The following is a 17522-nucleotide window of genomic DNA, read 5'->3' as shown; positions in this document are numbered from 1 at the left end:
TCAGTATGGCACTTCTGGCATCTGGATGCTGCCAGTTTTCTGATGTTGGAATAATATGGCAGGGTTCTTTTAGGTCATCTAAATCTCAAAGAGCCTCATTTGTAAGTCAATTAGGGAAAAAACATTTGATAAATTGATAAAGATAAAAGAGAAAATATACAAGAGCTTCACAACAAGTTCATAAACTGATTAGACCTCTTTAAAAATACATTCGTTTTAAACACATTAAGCAGTGAAATGTTCCACTAATCAAAGGACTAAAACCCTTCGCTTTGATGTGAATATAGTGTTATTATGCCTGCAGGATATGCAAAAGATTTGGGCAGAGTTACAACACGAGAGAGCAGAGTCTTTAATGGACTGCTGCTGTAGACTCCAAAGTGAGACAGGGATGAGCTAAAGAAGGGAGAGAAAGATGGGGTGGAGGTTGAGTTTGGGGGGGTAAAGCATGGTTCTCAGATGGTGTGATTGAAGGGACATATGGCTCCCTGCAGCTCTGCGCTGGCTGGACTTCAGCGTTTGCTCAAAAAGAGATCTGCATAATTTATACCGGCCCTTCGGGCTCGAGCTTTACCACCCATTGTGGAAGCCGTGTATCTAAATTCAGAATTAAATCTACTAGCACAACCGCTATTTGATGATCGCACTTTAAAAGTCTCTGCTGCGGATGAAGTAGCGTCGAGTGTGTTTTTAAACTCGGCACTACGTCCGTGCACGTGACCCTGCGGAGCATCATTAGGTCTTACGTGATTAACGCTGAAGTGCCACTAGACAGTAATAAAATGAATATAGAGAAAAATGTCAAGTTTGTGCACCCTGACCATATTTTAGAAAAACAGATTTAGTGTTTCAACCTGTAATGCTATCACGGTTGCTAATGGTAATTCCGTTAGTGCAGCAGCGTGCCAAGAAATGTTGGCACTTGTTCTCTATTGCAGTGATGGACAAATGACTTTGGCCACTTTCCAAGTTGACAAGAATGGGAAACCATCTAGCTGAAATATTGCTATTCCAACAGATGAGGCCTCAATCCACTTATACTGCAGGTCATTCCAGCATAACCTCTACTGCAGTACTGCAATAGCACAGATTTCTAGGAAAATGTATTGTTATTATTTATTAACAAACTGGAAGTCAACAAATTAGAAATTTGAAACTTGTTATTAAATATATGATTTTTATGATATTAAGTATGACTCGGAGTATTACGCTAGTCTGCGCCTCCACAAAAATGATCAGCTATATCTTGAAAATGTTGACCATAATTGATTGCCCCTCCCCCTTTCTGAGACATAGCCAATCATATATGTGTGTTGATGGCCAGACAAGACCAAAACCTGGATCCCAGCACCAGTGTTCTTGTGTAATTTACTACTGTGCTACTTGACTGGCCCTGCTATTTAATTAAATGTTCCTGTTTTACCTCTGCTTTATTCTGGTCAGAGTTGTGACAGGGCCAAGTTTTTTTCCAGAATTGCTGGGTGCAATTTAGTAACACACCCCTGTGTCCTTACCGAGATAAAGCAGAAGTTTGTTTGTTTGTTTATTAGGATTTTACCGTCATATGTTTTACACTTCGGTTACATTCATGACAGGAACAGTAGTTATTCATTACACAAAGTTCATCAGTTCACAAGGTTATATAAAACAGTCTTGGACAATTTAGTGTCTCTAATTCACCTCACTTGCACGTCTTTGGACTGTGGGAGGAAACCGGGGCACCCGGAGGAAACCCACTTGGACATGGGGAGAACATGCAAACTCCACACAGAAAGGACCGCTGGACCTGGGGATCGAACCAAGGACCATCTTGCTGTGAGGTGACAGTGCTACCCACTTAGCCACCATGCCGCCCTAAAGCAAAAGTAAAACATGGAAACAACAAAATAAAATAAAAAATAATATAAAATAATAAAATAAATTAAAATAAAATAAAATAAAATATAAAATAAAATAATAAAATAAAATAAAATAAAAAATAAAATAATAAGATAAAATAAATGTGTCCATTACACATGGAAACAACAAAATAAAATAAAAAATAATATAAAATAATAAAATAAATTAAAATAAAATAAAATAAAATATAAAATAAAATAATAAAATAAAATAAAATAAAAAATAAAATAATAAGATAAAATAAATGTGTCCATTAGGCACCCATTTCTTTCTCCTGGAACCAGTGGTTCATTGAGAGTATTTGCAAATATGATACATTAAATCTGATTAAAGTTCTTAATTTTCTGAAAAATTTCTACTATTTTTAGCTCTCCTGTTACCTAAAATATAAAAATTGTTAGGCTCTGTGGCATCAGGGGAATGTACCATCTCTCCCTGATGCCACAGGCCTTACAGAGCAGAAACGAGCTGTGCCTTTTATTACCTGGCCAGCTCGTTAGGGCGAAGTGGCTACACCTGTGCCTTCCCTTATTTAAGGGATAGGTGCAGAGCTGTAGCCGTCGCACCTTCTGCTCTTGTTGGCTGATTCTTTTTTCTTTCTTTGAGTTTGTTTGACACTGCGGTGTCCTTTTATGTTTATTGTTTTTTTTTATCTTTAGGTTGTGCCGCCGCACTGTGCCGCCGCCGCCGTGCCGCTGCCGCCGGGCCACCGCTAGTGGGCGCCACCACGCCGCCGCCGCCGCCAAGCTGCCGCCATAGTGCCGCAGCTGTCGTGCCGCCGCCGCCGCCTGGTTGCCGCTCTCAGGTCGCCGTCGGGCCGCTGCCGCCGAGCCGTCGAGCCGCCGTGCCGCCGCCACCTAGAGACCCCATGACTGCGCCCAGAGGAACGTGACCCCCTCCCAGCTACCGCTGGTGACAGCGTCACGTTCCGCCCTCTGGAGCGCAGGAGCAAATGGCCACTTCCCAGCCACCCTGGCTGGTGACAGCGCCTTTGCCATTAACTTTTGAAACCCGCAAATCGATCACACCCGGTAGCTGGCATGGCTCTAGCCAGCATTAGTTGCTGGAAAGCGCCATGCCACGCAGCTATTGTCGGTGTTACCCCCCCCTTCTTCGGCCAACAGCGCGAGGTGGTCCATCTCGCGAACCCACTCTTTGCTTCAATAGCGCCGGGAGCGAGTCTGCCACTAGCGCCGCTGTGGCAGGCTGTTAAAGCTCCCGGTCGGGTGGCAGGAGTCCTGGGTTCGCGCCTCGCGCTTCCCCTTTTCTTTTGTATGCTTTTTTTTGTTCCTTTTCAGCCCCCGACGTCCGGCTCCCTTCGGGATTCCCCGAAGTGTTTTTTGTTATTGTTATTCCTTTTATTTTATGTATATTATGTTTATGATTTTGTAAATAAAACCTTTTTTAGTTAAACCTCCGCATCCTTGGGTCCTTCCTCCCACATCATAACAAAAATACTGCAAAATACTGTAAAAGTTCTCACCCTTTTTGTACAGAAATACCTTTGCAATGCATTTGTTCCTTATAGAGCCATTATAGATCACATCCTGCTATTTAAATGTTCAGAACATGTCTGTCATTGTTTAATATCTCCACTGTATCTGCATGGACAAGGTGTTTAGAGGTGTCACTCTAATATAGCAGGCAAGGTCTGTAATAAATGATTAGATACAGTAAAAATTACATGTTTATTAACACATATATGTGACATTCGTGTATGTCAAGGCAGTCTTGGGCTTGTGCAGCAGCCTCTAAGCCAGTGGCAATGTAAACCTGCTTGACTGTGGACAGTGTCAACTGAGTTGAAGCAGACTTGTATTTGGTGGCGTAGCCAAATCTTGTATCTTAGTAGAAGTTGAAAGTTTGAGTTTGCTCACCAAAACTGGCTAAAATTCCACTTTTCTCACTTTTCCATGTGAATTTGTACTTACCCGTTTGTTTGTTTGTTTGTTTATTAGGATTTTAACGTCATGTTTTACACTTTTGGTTACATTCATGACAGGAAACGGTAGTTTATCTTCACACAAGGTTCTTCAGTTCACAAGGTTATATCGAACACAGTCATGGACAATTTTAGTATCTCCAATTCACCTCACTTGCATGTTTTTGGACTGTGGGAGGAAACCGGAGCACCCGGAGTAAACCCACGCAGGCACGGGGAGAACAACTTACCCGTTTGCACGGATGATCTTGAGACCTGGAGTTGCATAGAAATACCTACAAATGACGTTCCTGACATGTGAAAACAAATGATCTGCTTCCTGAGATCTTCACAGAGCTTATAGACATTCTTATTGTATGTATTGTGTATTTGATTTTGAATAGACGTAATAGCCTTATTTTGCTATTCAGTCTACACTTAATCACCCATAATGACGGACCCTCTTATACGCAAGAGTATTAAGGCCCTTTTCTGTGGTGAATTGTGTTGAGGTGTGTTCTGTTTGCTTTAATTTTCCTTAAGTTTTGTCTACAACTCAGTTGGAGTCCATCTGTTGCAACCTGAATAGATTGAACATTTTTGAAAGACATACGTCTGGGTCGATGAGGGACCACAGTTTACACTTAACTGCCAAAGATAAAACAATTATGAACTGAGGGTTGGATGAATGCAGCCGAACACAAAAACGTCTTTGAAAAAACCTTTTCCAAACTTAGGTAACAAATGACCTTTTAACATGAAAATGACCTAAAGAACCTACAGCCAAAACAACACTGGAGTAGCATTCATTTACATTCATTCTCGGCATTTAGCAGACGCTTTTATCCAAAGCGACTTACAGTACTGTGACAGTATATTGTCCAAGCAATTGAGTGTCAAGGGCCCAGCTCAAGGGCCCAACAGTGACTCCTCCTTTCACACTCTTCCACCCCAAATCTATCACAAGATTTTGGAGGTTGTCTGTGAGAATTTGTCCTCATTCATTTATTAGAGCATTTGTAAGGTCACGTGTTGATGTTGGATAAGGGTCTGGCTAGCAATCAATCAAGGGCTCTGCACGGTCCAGTAAAAATTACTGATTGATTGATTTTATACATATACTATATGGTCAAAAGTATTTGGACACCTGACTATGGGCTTATTGGAACGTCCCACTCCAAAAACAAATACCATTAAAATAGTGGCCTCTATATGATTTCTAAGCTATAACAAAAACCAATCTTCTGAGAAGGCTTCTCACAAGACTTTGTGCATGGGGCGAGTCTCTGAATGTCCTTGAGTAGCCAATCCAAAGCACAGACTTCTAGTTTACAGCTGCTTGTCATCTTAGTTTGAAAGAATGTGTCCAGCTGGGCAAAGCGTGTACAGATGTATCTAAGAAGATTGCAGCTGTAATTGCTGCTACATGGGCTTCAGCAAAGTACTGACTAAAGGTTTTTATTTTTATTAATTGTAAAATAATAAAATCATATTTTACTCTGATATTATGGGTGAATAAGTATTGATTGATGGGTAATAATGGATAAATCCATGACACACTAAAGTGTGCAAAAAGTCAAGGGGTCTGAATACTTTCTGAATCCACTGTATACAGACACACAGACATGTTATCAACTGAGGATAATCAATCACTAACAAGAAAATAAAGTTAAATAGCATCATATGACAAACTAATGTATTATTTTTAATGTTGTGGTGGGTAGAGTACAGTACCAGATGAAGTCGGTGCAGTGACTACAGAAGGTGGGCTGTTTGAAGAAGCGGGCAGTGAACTGATGGTCTTTCACTTCTACAACCCTCTTGTGTTTAAGCGCTCCCTTTCTCTGAAAGACCGGAAGCCTGGGAGGAGGAGAAAGGGGCGAGGGCAGAGGGGAGGAAGATGGAGAAGAGGAGGACAGTGCCAGTGGAGACAGAGAGGGAGATGGAGAGACCGGGGTGGACATGGTGCTGATGCAGGGATATGGAAACAAGGAAGAGTAAGAAGAAAGTTTAGGAGTCTGTAAAGAGCAGTTTGGGATGCTGATGAGGTGATAAAGATTTAACGGGGGGAGGGGAGGGCAGGGGTACGAGAGTGAGGGAAGGAGAAAGAGGGGGAAATAGAGAGGAAGTTTGTGAGTGAACAGAATGAAATAGGTTAACACACTCACACAAACAGACTTCCAGAGGGACTTGAAAGCACATAGCGATTAGTGTTCCTCCTGTCCTACTTCATAGTACACACACACACATCACCATGTCAGTACTCCAACCACCTGCTTCTCCATCATGCTGTCCCTCTCTGCTCAACATTCATTACATTTTCTTTTACTTTCATCAAACCACGGTCTCTACTCTCTGCTCCCCTGAATAACACCTTCTGAGTCTGAGCAGATTTAGGGTCCAACTGTAGAGCAACAAACAGGATCCATCTACCTTGTGTTTATTTAGAAGGAACCAACAGGGAGCAGCTAGTAATGCCAAGTTCACACTACATGACTAGGTCGCTGTACAGTTCACAGTACACGACTGGATCTCTTGTAATCGGGAGTCTTTCAAGTTTGTGTGGCTTTCACACTACACGACTGATCGGCGATAGGGGGTTTCACACTACACCATCTATCACCAACTGGAATCGCAGGCGAGCTTCTCTGGTCTCCCAAACTACGTTTTGTCACGAAAACAAATGCGAGAAGTGACGAGGGGTTTAATGATACCACGTCCAAAAATGCACGTCAAGAAGTAGCGAGCAATCAAAGTTTGTGAACTGATATGCAGCGTAAAATCAAGAAGAAAAAATAAATGAATCGGTGTGGATTTGGCAACGCGACCAGCATGGATTGTTCTATAGTGAGTTGGAGGTTAATAAATATTTTTTGCAATGCAGCGCTGGTGTTATGTTTTGTAGAGAACGATAAAGTCAGAAATACTGTAAAAAACTTGTGTGTGCTGATGTATTCTGATATAAACTATATTATGCCCCTGTACCACCTTTTTACACTCGTCCTCTGCGTTTCCCCTCACACCGTATCTTGCGTTCTCATTGGCTATTCGACATAGCACTCATTGCCAGTCGGGCAACTCAGATCCAGATATCTGACATGCTAGAAATCTCACTTCGGTCACAGAGCGCTCGGATCGAGTTGTTGAGTAGTTCACACATAGCGATTGAGAGCCGAGTTTCGATCGCCGTGTGAATGCAGAGTTGCTGCCGAGCCAGCAAATCTAGCGCCGATCAGTCGGCGAGCGAAAATCAGGGCAAAAATCCTGTAGTGTGAACTAGGCATAAGTGATAAATTACACAAAGGTTCAAATCTAGCATTAGTAGATAAACCCAAAAGCAGAGATGGACGTGAGGAAGAAAACAGAAAGTCTAATAAAATGTAGGAAATTACAAATATATCTAAAAAGGCAGGTCGAGTACCTGGGTTCACCACTCAAAAGCATGCAAAGGGTGGATCAACTATCATAAATTGTGAGTAGGTATGTGAATGGGTAAGTGTATGGCATGCAATAAATTGGTGCCCTGTCTGGGGATTGCAGGGCAGTGCAGAGATCCTCAAAGGGGCAGACGCTCAAATTAAACATGCACATGCCACATGCAGGGTCAGACTAGTTTTAATTGGACGTATTTTACTGTAACCTCATTAATTAGTGTTATCCCCAATAAAATTGTGTTTCTTGGTTGTGCAGGGTCTAAACCAATATACTACACTGATGAGGCATAACATTATGACCACCTCCTTGTTTCTACACTCACTGTGCATTTTATCAGCTCCACTTACCATATAGAAGCACTTTGACTGTAGTCCATCCGTTTCTCTACATGCTTTTTAGCCTGCTTTCACCCCATTCTTCAATGGTCAGGACCCTCACAGGACCACGAGTAGGTATTATTTGGGTGGTGGGTCATTCTCAGCACTGCAGTGACACTGACATGGTGGTGGTGTGTTAGTGTGTGCTGGTATGAGTGGATCAGACACAGCAATGCTGATGGAGTATTTAAACACCTCACTGTCACTGCTGGACTGAGAATAGTCCACTAACCAAAAATATCCAGCCAACAGTGCCCCTTGGGCAGCGTCCTGTGACCACTGATGAAGGTCTAGAAGATGACCAACTCAAACAGCAGCAATAGATGAGCGATCGTCTCTGACTTTACATCTACAAGGTGACCAACTAGGTAGGAGTGTCTAATAGAGTGGACAGTGAGTGGACACGGTATTTAAAAACTCCAGCAGCACTGCTGTGTCTGATCCACTCACATCAGCACAACACACACTAACAAACCACCACCATGTCAGAGTCACTGCAGTGCTGAGAATCATCCACCACCTAAATAATACCTGCTCTGTAGTGGTCATGTGTGAGTCCTGACCATTGAAGAACAGCATGAAAGGGGGCTAACAAAGCATGCAGAGAAATAGATGGACTTCAGTCAGTAATTGTAGCACTACAAAGTGCTTCTATATGGTAAGTGGAGCTGATAAAATGGACAGTGAGTGTAGAAACAAGGAGGTGGTCAAGAAGGTGGTTTTAATGTTATGGATCGGTGTACTCTTTCTGTAATGTTCTGACCTGTAACGGCTACTTTAGCTAACAGGAGAAGGTGTGGGCTGATACCAGCATAGTTTTGAGAACTTTATTCCCCAGCATTAAGGATAATTAGCACTCATTATAATCGTTGATTTAAAGGAAGACTGAATTTCGTAGATCTGTGCTGAGTCTCTGTATGTTGCATTATAAGTGAGGTATGATCAGCTGGTTTGAGATGATTATTAGGGTTTTCTCTCCTCGTTTGCTAACTGATCAGTGTTGTTTTCATTCACAAATAGAAAAGGCTTATTAATCAGTTGGTTCACTCAGGCTGTACTGGGCTGGTTTAATTCCCACTCTGGGTCAAATAAAACGTTCCTATTTTCTATTTTCCCATTTAACCAGCCACTGCTTGATCTTATGGTTGGTGTTGTGGTTTCGTTTTGCTTTTTATTTGGTTCTGTTATTGTAATTGGGATTTAATTATTTGGTTGGTGAACATGCTGACCTGATTTTTCACCACAACGTGTTACATTTTCACAGCACTTTATTTGTTTGTTTGTTTATTTATTAGGATTTTAACGTCATGTTTTACTCTTTGGTTACATTCATGACAGACACGGTAGTTACTCATTACACAAAATTCATCAGTTCACAAGGTTATATCAAACACGGTCTTGGACAATTTAGTGTCTCCAATTCACCTCACTTATCTTTGGACTGTGGGAGGAAACCGGAGCACCCAGAGGAAACCCACGTGGACACGGGGAGAACATGCAAACTCCACACAGATGTGGCTGCTCAGCCCAGCCGGCAGGCAGAGCTGAGATTCGATACAATGTATTCGAGATCCCAGCTCTGGTTTCAGCGTGTGTTTTTACCGCTGCGCCACCTTTTTTTGTGTTCTCGCGTTTGTTTTCGTGACAAAACGTAGTTTGGGAGACCAGAGAAGCTCGCCAGTGATTCCAGTTGGTGATAGATGGTGTAGTGTGTGACCCCCTATTGCCGATTAGTCGTGCAGTGTGAAAGCCACACCGACTTGAAAGACTCCCGATTACAAGAGATCCAGTTGTGTAGTGTGAACTGTACAGCGACCTGACGACTTGGAAAGTCATGTAGTGTGAACTTGGCATTAGTTGTATGGTTATTGATGCGTTTGTCAAATATTTAAACCTCTACCCCACGCACATTGCCATGGTGCCACCAATTACATGAAATTACTTTGCCAATCCACCCCCCACCTCCTGCCAAGTGTCCTCTTTTTTTAAAACCACAGTATAGTCACCCTATGTCAGACCCACCACAACTTCTTTTGTTATTATGAAGATGTGTATATAAATGATACATTAAAGGTTTTGATACCATTGATTTCAATACCATTCTAATTTTGTATAGGAGTATTGCAGTGTTGAACAATATTTTCTACAGGATACTTATTTACTACTAGAAAAGTAAACAATTGAACAAGTTCTTTTACTTTTACTGTTCTTGCAAACATTTTTGTAACAGTGCTTTTTCCAAAGTTCGATAACTCCCCATCACACATAATGAACACCCAAAACAAAGTAGAAATGAGTACCTGTGGTTGTTTTAGCTTAAATCTTTCAATCTTCAGTCCTCTTTAGACTTCTTGCTTAAATTCTTCCTCTTGGTGGCCACCAGGTGCTTTGCTTGCTGAACCCTGACCCCTGACTCATAAAAGTAAAGAAAACACAATCCTGCAGAATCAGATGCACCAAGAACAAAGAAAAAACCTCTCAAAAAAAGGGGCCTGAGGGATGACGCTGAAGCTTTCCAGGAATAAAAGATGGAGGAACAGATGTAGGGCTCCGTATCCAGTCGAGAGTAAAAAGAGCAGAGATGCTAATCGAATTTTGACTTTCCTAGTCTAGCGTGATTCAGGTTTTATCAACAGGAATATGAGATGAGTTGAATAAAGTGAGAGGAAAGACTGAGAGACAGAAGAAGGAGGGAGTAGATGAGAAGAGATAGGCAGCAGTTCAATTTTAAAATCTGGGTTACGTCTCTCTGGAGGGTGAAAAAGCGACGGATGAAGGGAGCGAGAGAAGGAGGACAGAGAGGGAGACATTTTGGACAGCTCGGTTAGAGAGCATCTTGACAGGCTGGTTAGAAGAATGTCAGAAGTGAAGAGCAGAGCCCAGAGAATTTAATAACTTAATACAATCATTCAATCCAGCACCTTTATGTGCTAATTATTGTAATGAAGTTAAACAGTGACAGTTTGCCAAAAAAATTACTTTCCATGCATGTTAGAATGAGACATTGAAGTGTGGCCCGAGGTCAAGTGTAGTCAATGTTTTACATTCATGACAGGAATGGTAGTTACTCATTACACAAGATTCATCAGTTCACAAGGTTATATCGAACACAGTCATGGACAATTTTGTATCTCCAATTGTATTTGGACTTTGGGAGGAAACCGGTGCGGACACAGACAGAACATGCAAACTCCACACAGAAAGAACCCGGACCGCCCCATCTGGGGATCAAACCCAGGACCTTCTTGCTGTGAGGCGACAGTGCTACCACTTAGCCACCAGGCCGCCATGGTAATGTAATGTAATATACAGTAAAGCTCTTGACTGTAATGAAAGTCATTAGTGTCCCAAATTTTCTTTGAGCATAAATGCATTTTGAGCATTTTAGGCTTTCCTTCTGACCTTGACAAGCTTCCACTGTTCCATGTACTTTGTACAGTGTGCAGTTAAACTACCCGTATTGAAATGGACACGGAGAACAAAACACCAGCTGTAGTGAATCATCTTTAAGAAGAAGAAACCAAACAGACTCAAAAATCAAAATAATGTTGGAAAAGCATTTGTAAAGGAATTGTTTTGGACAAATAAAGAATTGTTGTAGCAAAACATTTTGGATTGGGGGGTGGATTGGAAGTTCACCTTCAATAAATATCTGATTGGCATGTATTTGATATAAAAACCCACTCTGTGACAGGATTAGAAACTAATTCATTCATACAGGGTGGCCGACTGTGCCAACCTCATTTACACCTCAGTCCTGATCACAGTGGAAGGATCCAGAAAATAAAGCACGATGGCTGGCAGTGAGAGTGGGAGAGCTGAGAAAAAAATAGAGGGCAGTGGCAGATCAGGAGGGTATACTGCTCTCCCTGGCAAAGGTGATACAAGACAAGACATAACAAAACCACCTTTACACCCTTTGGCAATATGGTGTGTGTGGGAGCCAGAAACAGCAACGTGAGAGACACAGAGAGAGAGAGAGAGAGAGAGAGAGAGAGAGAGAGAGAGAATGCAGGCAGAGGTACGGGGAGGGATGCTATGAGCAGGCAGCGAGAGATAACAGGGAGTAAAAGGTTGAAGGTCTAATTATGTAAAATGTAGGTTATTAGTCTCCTGATGAGGACACTACCCGAAAATTAATTAACAATTATAATTAGCAAGATTGTTAGAGAGCAAAACGGTGTCATTGGACAAGTGCATGTACAAGGGCAGGAGTGTGTACCTGTGTATGTGTGTGTGTATGTGTGTGTGTGTGTGTGTGTGTGTGTGTTCCCTGTCATTTGCAGTATGTGTGTGGAGCACAATATGCGTTTTTACTCCATTACAGAAGGAAGCTCACAGTACACTTTTATTTTAGAGCAAACACACACTTATTAGCCTCTTTATTAGGAACACCTGCTTATTATCATAATTATTCAATCTATTATAATATAATGTTCACCTCGTACAGTTAATGTTAATGACACTGTGACTGCGACATGCTATTTGGTGTCAGACAGGCTGCTTTGTGGGGCAAGCTGTAGCCTAGTGGTTAAAGAACTGGACTAGTAATCAGAAGGTTGCTGGTTCAAGCCACACTACTGCCAGGTTGCTGCTGCTGGGCCCTTGAGCAAGGCCCTTAACCCTCAATTGCTCAGACAGTATACTGTTACTGTAATGTAAGTCGCTTTGGATAAAGGCGTCTGCTAAATGCTGAAAATGTAAAATGTAAATGTAGGTCAGATATTGCTGATCTCCTTACACAACGAACCTACAACAAGCTGTATTTATAGCAAAACAAAACAAAAATCACACACTAAGCGGCAGGCTGATTTAGGTTAACAGAAACCCTACGTTTTTGTAGCTGTGGTGAGTTTAAGAGCATCCAGAATGCAAATAAAAGCACAGGCTACAGTGGGCACAGGTTTCCTGAAAGATAGAAGTCTTGGGTTGATGTGCAAATTTAAAGATTTTAAAATACATTTAAAATGTATTTTTTGGCCCACTTTAGGCCTTCTATCTTTTTTTTTATATATATATATTTTTAATATTTCCACCCCCCCCAATTTTTATCCCCCAGTCTAGTCGTGTCCAATTACCCTGATTGCGTCCTCTATACTGATTCGACCCTTCACCGCTGACTGAGGACGCCTCTCAACTGACATGCGCCCCCTCAGGCACGTACAGTCAGTACAGATTTAGTACATTTTTCACCTGCACGAGTCGAGTTCATACACTGACGGGCACTGTGCACGGAGGGCCACACCCCCCATCAGCATTATTCCTCAGCCCTGTGCAGGCGCCATCAGTCAGCCAGCAGGGGCCGCAGTCGCACCAGTTATGAGGACCTATGATCCGACTTTCTTACCTTCTAACTCTGAACATCAGCCAATCGTTGTCCATACTGCCGCCCAGCCCAGTCGGGAAGGCAGAGCTGAGATTCGATACAATGTATTCGAACCCCAACTCTGGTGAGCTAGCGTACTTTGCCAGCTGCGCCACCTGGCGCATTTTAGGCCTTCTAATACCAATCAATCATGGTTTTCATTTTGCACTAATCTATTATTGTGGTGTGACAAAAATATATGTTTTATTAATGATTTGCATTAAATTCTGCTCTCTTAGTACAATTAACAGGGATAGAAGTAACTGCTCAAAGTTTTTAAATACAAAGACATACTGACCTTGACACACACACAGACACACAGTTTACACACACACATACATATGCAGTACCAGGCACATACACCTGCTTCCTAACAAGCTAGCCAGTGTTGAAGAACTTTTACCGATAAACAGTTCTGTGTGGGGAGTCGACCTTACAGCCCGAGCACTGAGCAGGGTTAGCCTGAGGGGGCAGTATAGGGGGGTATAAATAAGAAGACGGGGGGAATGGTATCCACCAGGGCCGGCGCTAGGGGGGGGCTGAGGGGGGCATTGCCCCCCCAAATTGTGTCTTTGCCCCCCCAAGCACAATGCAAGCAACGGCTATTTTTAAAATGATCTCTGAACCAATCACAAAAATGCATTTTGTTTTACAGTGTGAAGATATTTCCTTGCTTATTCCTGATTGGCTCTTTGAGTCATATAAAAATCGGCAGACTGCCCCAAACAGTTCAGTTCGGCAGTATATGTTCTGTTAGTGTGAGCGAGAGGCAGGTATACTGGTAAACACTTTTTTTTTACAGAATTAGTATTCTTTTGTTTTCTTTATATTTTAATTTCCCAATAATATAAATATTCTCACTCATTCCTATTTCCACATTTGAATATTCTCAGTCTGTGTGTAGGTACATTTGTCAGCTTTGACTTAAATTTGTATTAAAGCCTTTCAAGAAATAGAGTTGTTCTATTAGTAATGGCAATGTAATTAAGGGGGCGTATTTTAAAATGAAATACAATTAGATAATCTTTTTTCTCCATTTACATAATCAACATGTATTTTTTAATCATTGGGTTTTAAGTTTAAGTTCGAAAACATGCATTTTTATTTCTTTACCTCATACATCACTTTAAGCCAGTATCAATAGCTTGGCTGTCATCATTCATGCACAAATCAAGCCTTGAATATATTTCTGGCTTCAAAAACATGACTATCAACATGCCCCCTCATTAGGTTTTACTGCCCCCCCAAGCAAAGCAGTCCAGAACCGGGGCTGGTATCCACCCTGCTCTGGATTAAGGCCTGTGTGTGTGTCTGCATGATGAGAGGGTCCTCAGCTGAGTTAATGAATTGATTATTTGCTTTTACTAGTACTCCTGTTGTCTGTGCCAATCTTTAAAGGCTATTTTGAATTACCACAACAGTGGTCACAATTTAGCCATCTTATAATAGCTGCATTTGTGATGCACTGGCAACCTGTCCGTGGTGTTTCCTGCATTCGGGTCAATGAATAAGGCTCATAGGACCATGGCTCACCCTGACCAGAATAAAGTGGTGCTAAAACAATACATGAATAAATGAATTAACGAATGAATGAATGGATAAGTTACACATTATTCTTCAATGTCAAACATTGTCACAACAAATTTTGTATCTCCAATTCACCTCACTTGCACGTATTTGTACTTTGGGAGGAAACCAGAGCTCCTGAAGGAAACTCTGTAGACAGACGAAGAACATGCAAACCCCTCACAGAAAGAACCTGGACCACTCCACCTAGAATAAAACCCAGGACCTTTTAGCTGTGAAATGACAGTGCTATCCACTGAGCCACTGTGCTGCCGTAATACCAATTATGCATGGTTTTAATTCCACAGGCTAATCTAAGTGTTGTTGTCAATCATTTGTATTTAATTATGGTCCTGTTTGAGGTGTTTCCTGCCTTTCGGCCAATGATTCTGACCAAGTGCAACCCTGATCAGGATAAAACGGTGGTAAAACAACAAATGAATGAGTAAATGAATAAATAAATTAATGATTGAATGGCTACTGGGTCACAAAGACAATGAGTTTACTGCACTTTAACGGCCTCCCTAGTCACCAGATTTAAATCTAATTGAACACATTTGGGATGTGAGAAAACATGAGATGCTGCCCAGACACATTTGTAGCAATAATGTAGTACAGTCATGTCAACATTCATGGCAGGACAGGTAGTTACAGGTTACACATTACTCTTCAATGTCAAATACCATTACAGACAATCTTGTATCTCCAGTTCACCAAACGTGCACGTCTTTGGACTGTGGGAGGAAACTGAAGCTCCTGGAGGAAACCCACACAGACACAGGGACAACATGCAAACCCCTCAGAGAAAGAACCTGGACTGCTTCACCTGGAATAAAAACCAGGTTCTTCTAGCTGTGAGATGACAGTGCTACCCTCTGAGCCAACGCCAAAATATCAAAATGTTTTAACATTGTGGATTCCATGGCTGCTGAGTGTATGTTTGGCATCAAATCTAAAACATCACTCTGTTATCATTTTGCTTTGATTGTAGGACAGCCTTTCTGTCCACACACCACGACCCAGGATTCATCCAGTCATCTGCACTAGTGTAATGCATGCAGGCATACCAGTTCCATATTTATATGATAGGGTTTGGAATGGCATACATACTGTATATGTAATAGCCTGCATGGAGAAATAGTACAGGTTACAGGATGAAGATAAATGAGGTCTGCACACAGACCTATAAATTAAAATTGCATCCAAAAAGCAAATCCGGAATGACAGCCGAGAGAGAGGATGATGGAGGAGTAAAGAGGGTGAAGAAGGTAAAATCATTTCAGGATGTAAATCACAGACATGTGTTGTGCTCTGTTCAGGCGTTGACGTGTCATTTTTGGGGCAAGAGCTTTTTATAAAAACATATAAAAATATATTTAAAAAGCAAACAATGAAACTAACAAAGCTTGGAAGAAGTCTGACCTGTATAGTGAACATTTACTCACATTCAGGACCTGCTTCATCTCGATCAGAGTGTGTTTGCTTCATTTCCTGCTGGTGAGAAATTTATATACCTTGAAGAGAGTGGCAGTGCATCACAGGGTATCACAGACTAACTCATCCACACCTATCACTCACACACATATTGGAATGTTCTGTAAGGTGTGTGTGTGAGTGGGGGAGGCAGATACCCAGAGGACATGTACAGACCATGTCAGACTACTCAAATTCTGTGATCAAAGTCATAATTTGAACCCAGGTCTGTGGGAGCTCTGTACCTGCTGTGCACCTATGCTTCCGTTATAAACATGCATGCTTTGTTAGCCCCCTTTCATGCTGTTCTTCAATGGTCAGGACCCCCACAGGACCACTACAGAGCAGGTATTATTTAGGTGGTGGATCATTCTCAGCACTGCAGTGACACTGACATGGTGGTGGTGTGTTAGTGTGTGTTGTGCTGGTATGAGTGGATCAGACACAGCAGCGCTGATGGAGTTTTAAACACCTCACTGTCACTGCTGGACTGAGAATAGTCCACCAACCAAAAATATCTAGCCAACAGCGCCCCATGGGCAGCGTCCTGTGACCACTGATGAAGGTCTAGAAGATGACCAACTCAAACAGCAGCAATAGATGAGCGATCGTCTCTGACTTTACATCTACAAGGTGGACCAACTAGGTAGGAATGTCTAATAGAGTGGACGGTGAGTGGACACGGTATTTAAAAACTTCAGCAGCGCTGCTGTGTCTGATCCACTCATACCAGCACAACACACACTAACACACCACCACCATGTCAGTGTCACTGCAGTGCTGAGAATGATCCACCACCCAAATAATACCTGCTCTGTAGTGGTCCTGTGGGGGTCCTGACCATTGAAGAACAGGGTGAAAGCAGGGTAAAAAAGTATGCAAAGAAACAGATGGACTACAGTCAGTAATTGTAGACCTACAAAGTGCTTCTATATGGTAAGTGAAGCTGATAAAATGGACAGTGAGTGTAGAAACAAGGAGGTGGTTTTAATGTTATGGCTGATCAGTGTATGTACATACACAGAAGGAAACTAAGGACTGAACCCATGTTGCTATGACCCTGAAATATTGCCACACCCAAACATCTTGCCTTACTGTAAAGTGTACATTAATGTATTTCATGTTTTTTTCTAGGTTAATAGTGCAGGCTGGAGGGCTCTGCCTAATATACACTGCACTTCCTACAGCTCATAAATGTGAGCTATACCATTACTGAAATACATTACCGCCATGACACACTGGCTGCCCTACACACACACACACACACACACACACACACACACACACACACACACACACACAGAGTATAATGGCTACTCTTCCTGGAAAGGCTAGAGAATGTAAAAGACGAATTACTGATTAGCCACTAAATACAGAGTGCAGGAGCAGTTCTAAAAAGCAAACATAGTATTAATAGTGTTTTCTAGAAAGATCATTTCCATGCCAGGTTTAATGAGACAAGGCTAGATAGAAAAAAGCCAGAACA

The 17522-nt window shown here is 41.9% G+C and overlaps 1 protein-coding gene across 1 annotated transcript in view; it reads right to left on the bottom strand.

The window, feature by feature from the left end:
- prkcg (protein kinase C, gamma) overlaps window positions 1–5784 on the bottom strand; it is a 32070-nt gene extending 26286 nt beyond the window's left edge. The window contains exon 1 of the mRNA XM_062991757.1: window positions 5555–5784. Coding sequence (XP_062847827.1) covers window positions 5555–5784 — 230 coding nt within the window. The remainder of the gene's footprint in view (window positions 1–5554) is intronic.
- Window positions 5785–17522: the final 11738 nt, after the last annotated feature.

This window comes from Trichomycterus rosablanca, chromosome 3 (genome assembly GCF_030014385.1).
Source record: "Trichomycterus rosablanca isolate fTriRos1 chromosome 3, fTriRos1.hap1, whole genome shotgun sequence".
NCBI lineage: Eukaryota > Metazoa > Chordata > Actinopteri > Siluriformes > Trichomycteridae > Trichomycterus > Trichomycterus rosablanca.
Note: the sequence above shows the minus strand (reverse complement) of the source record. Positions and strands in the feature narration are given on the sequence as shown.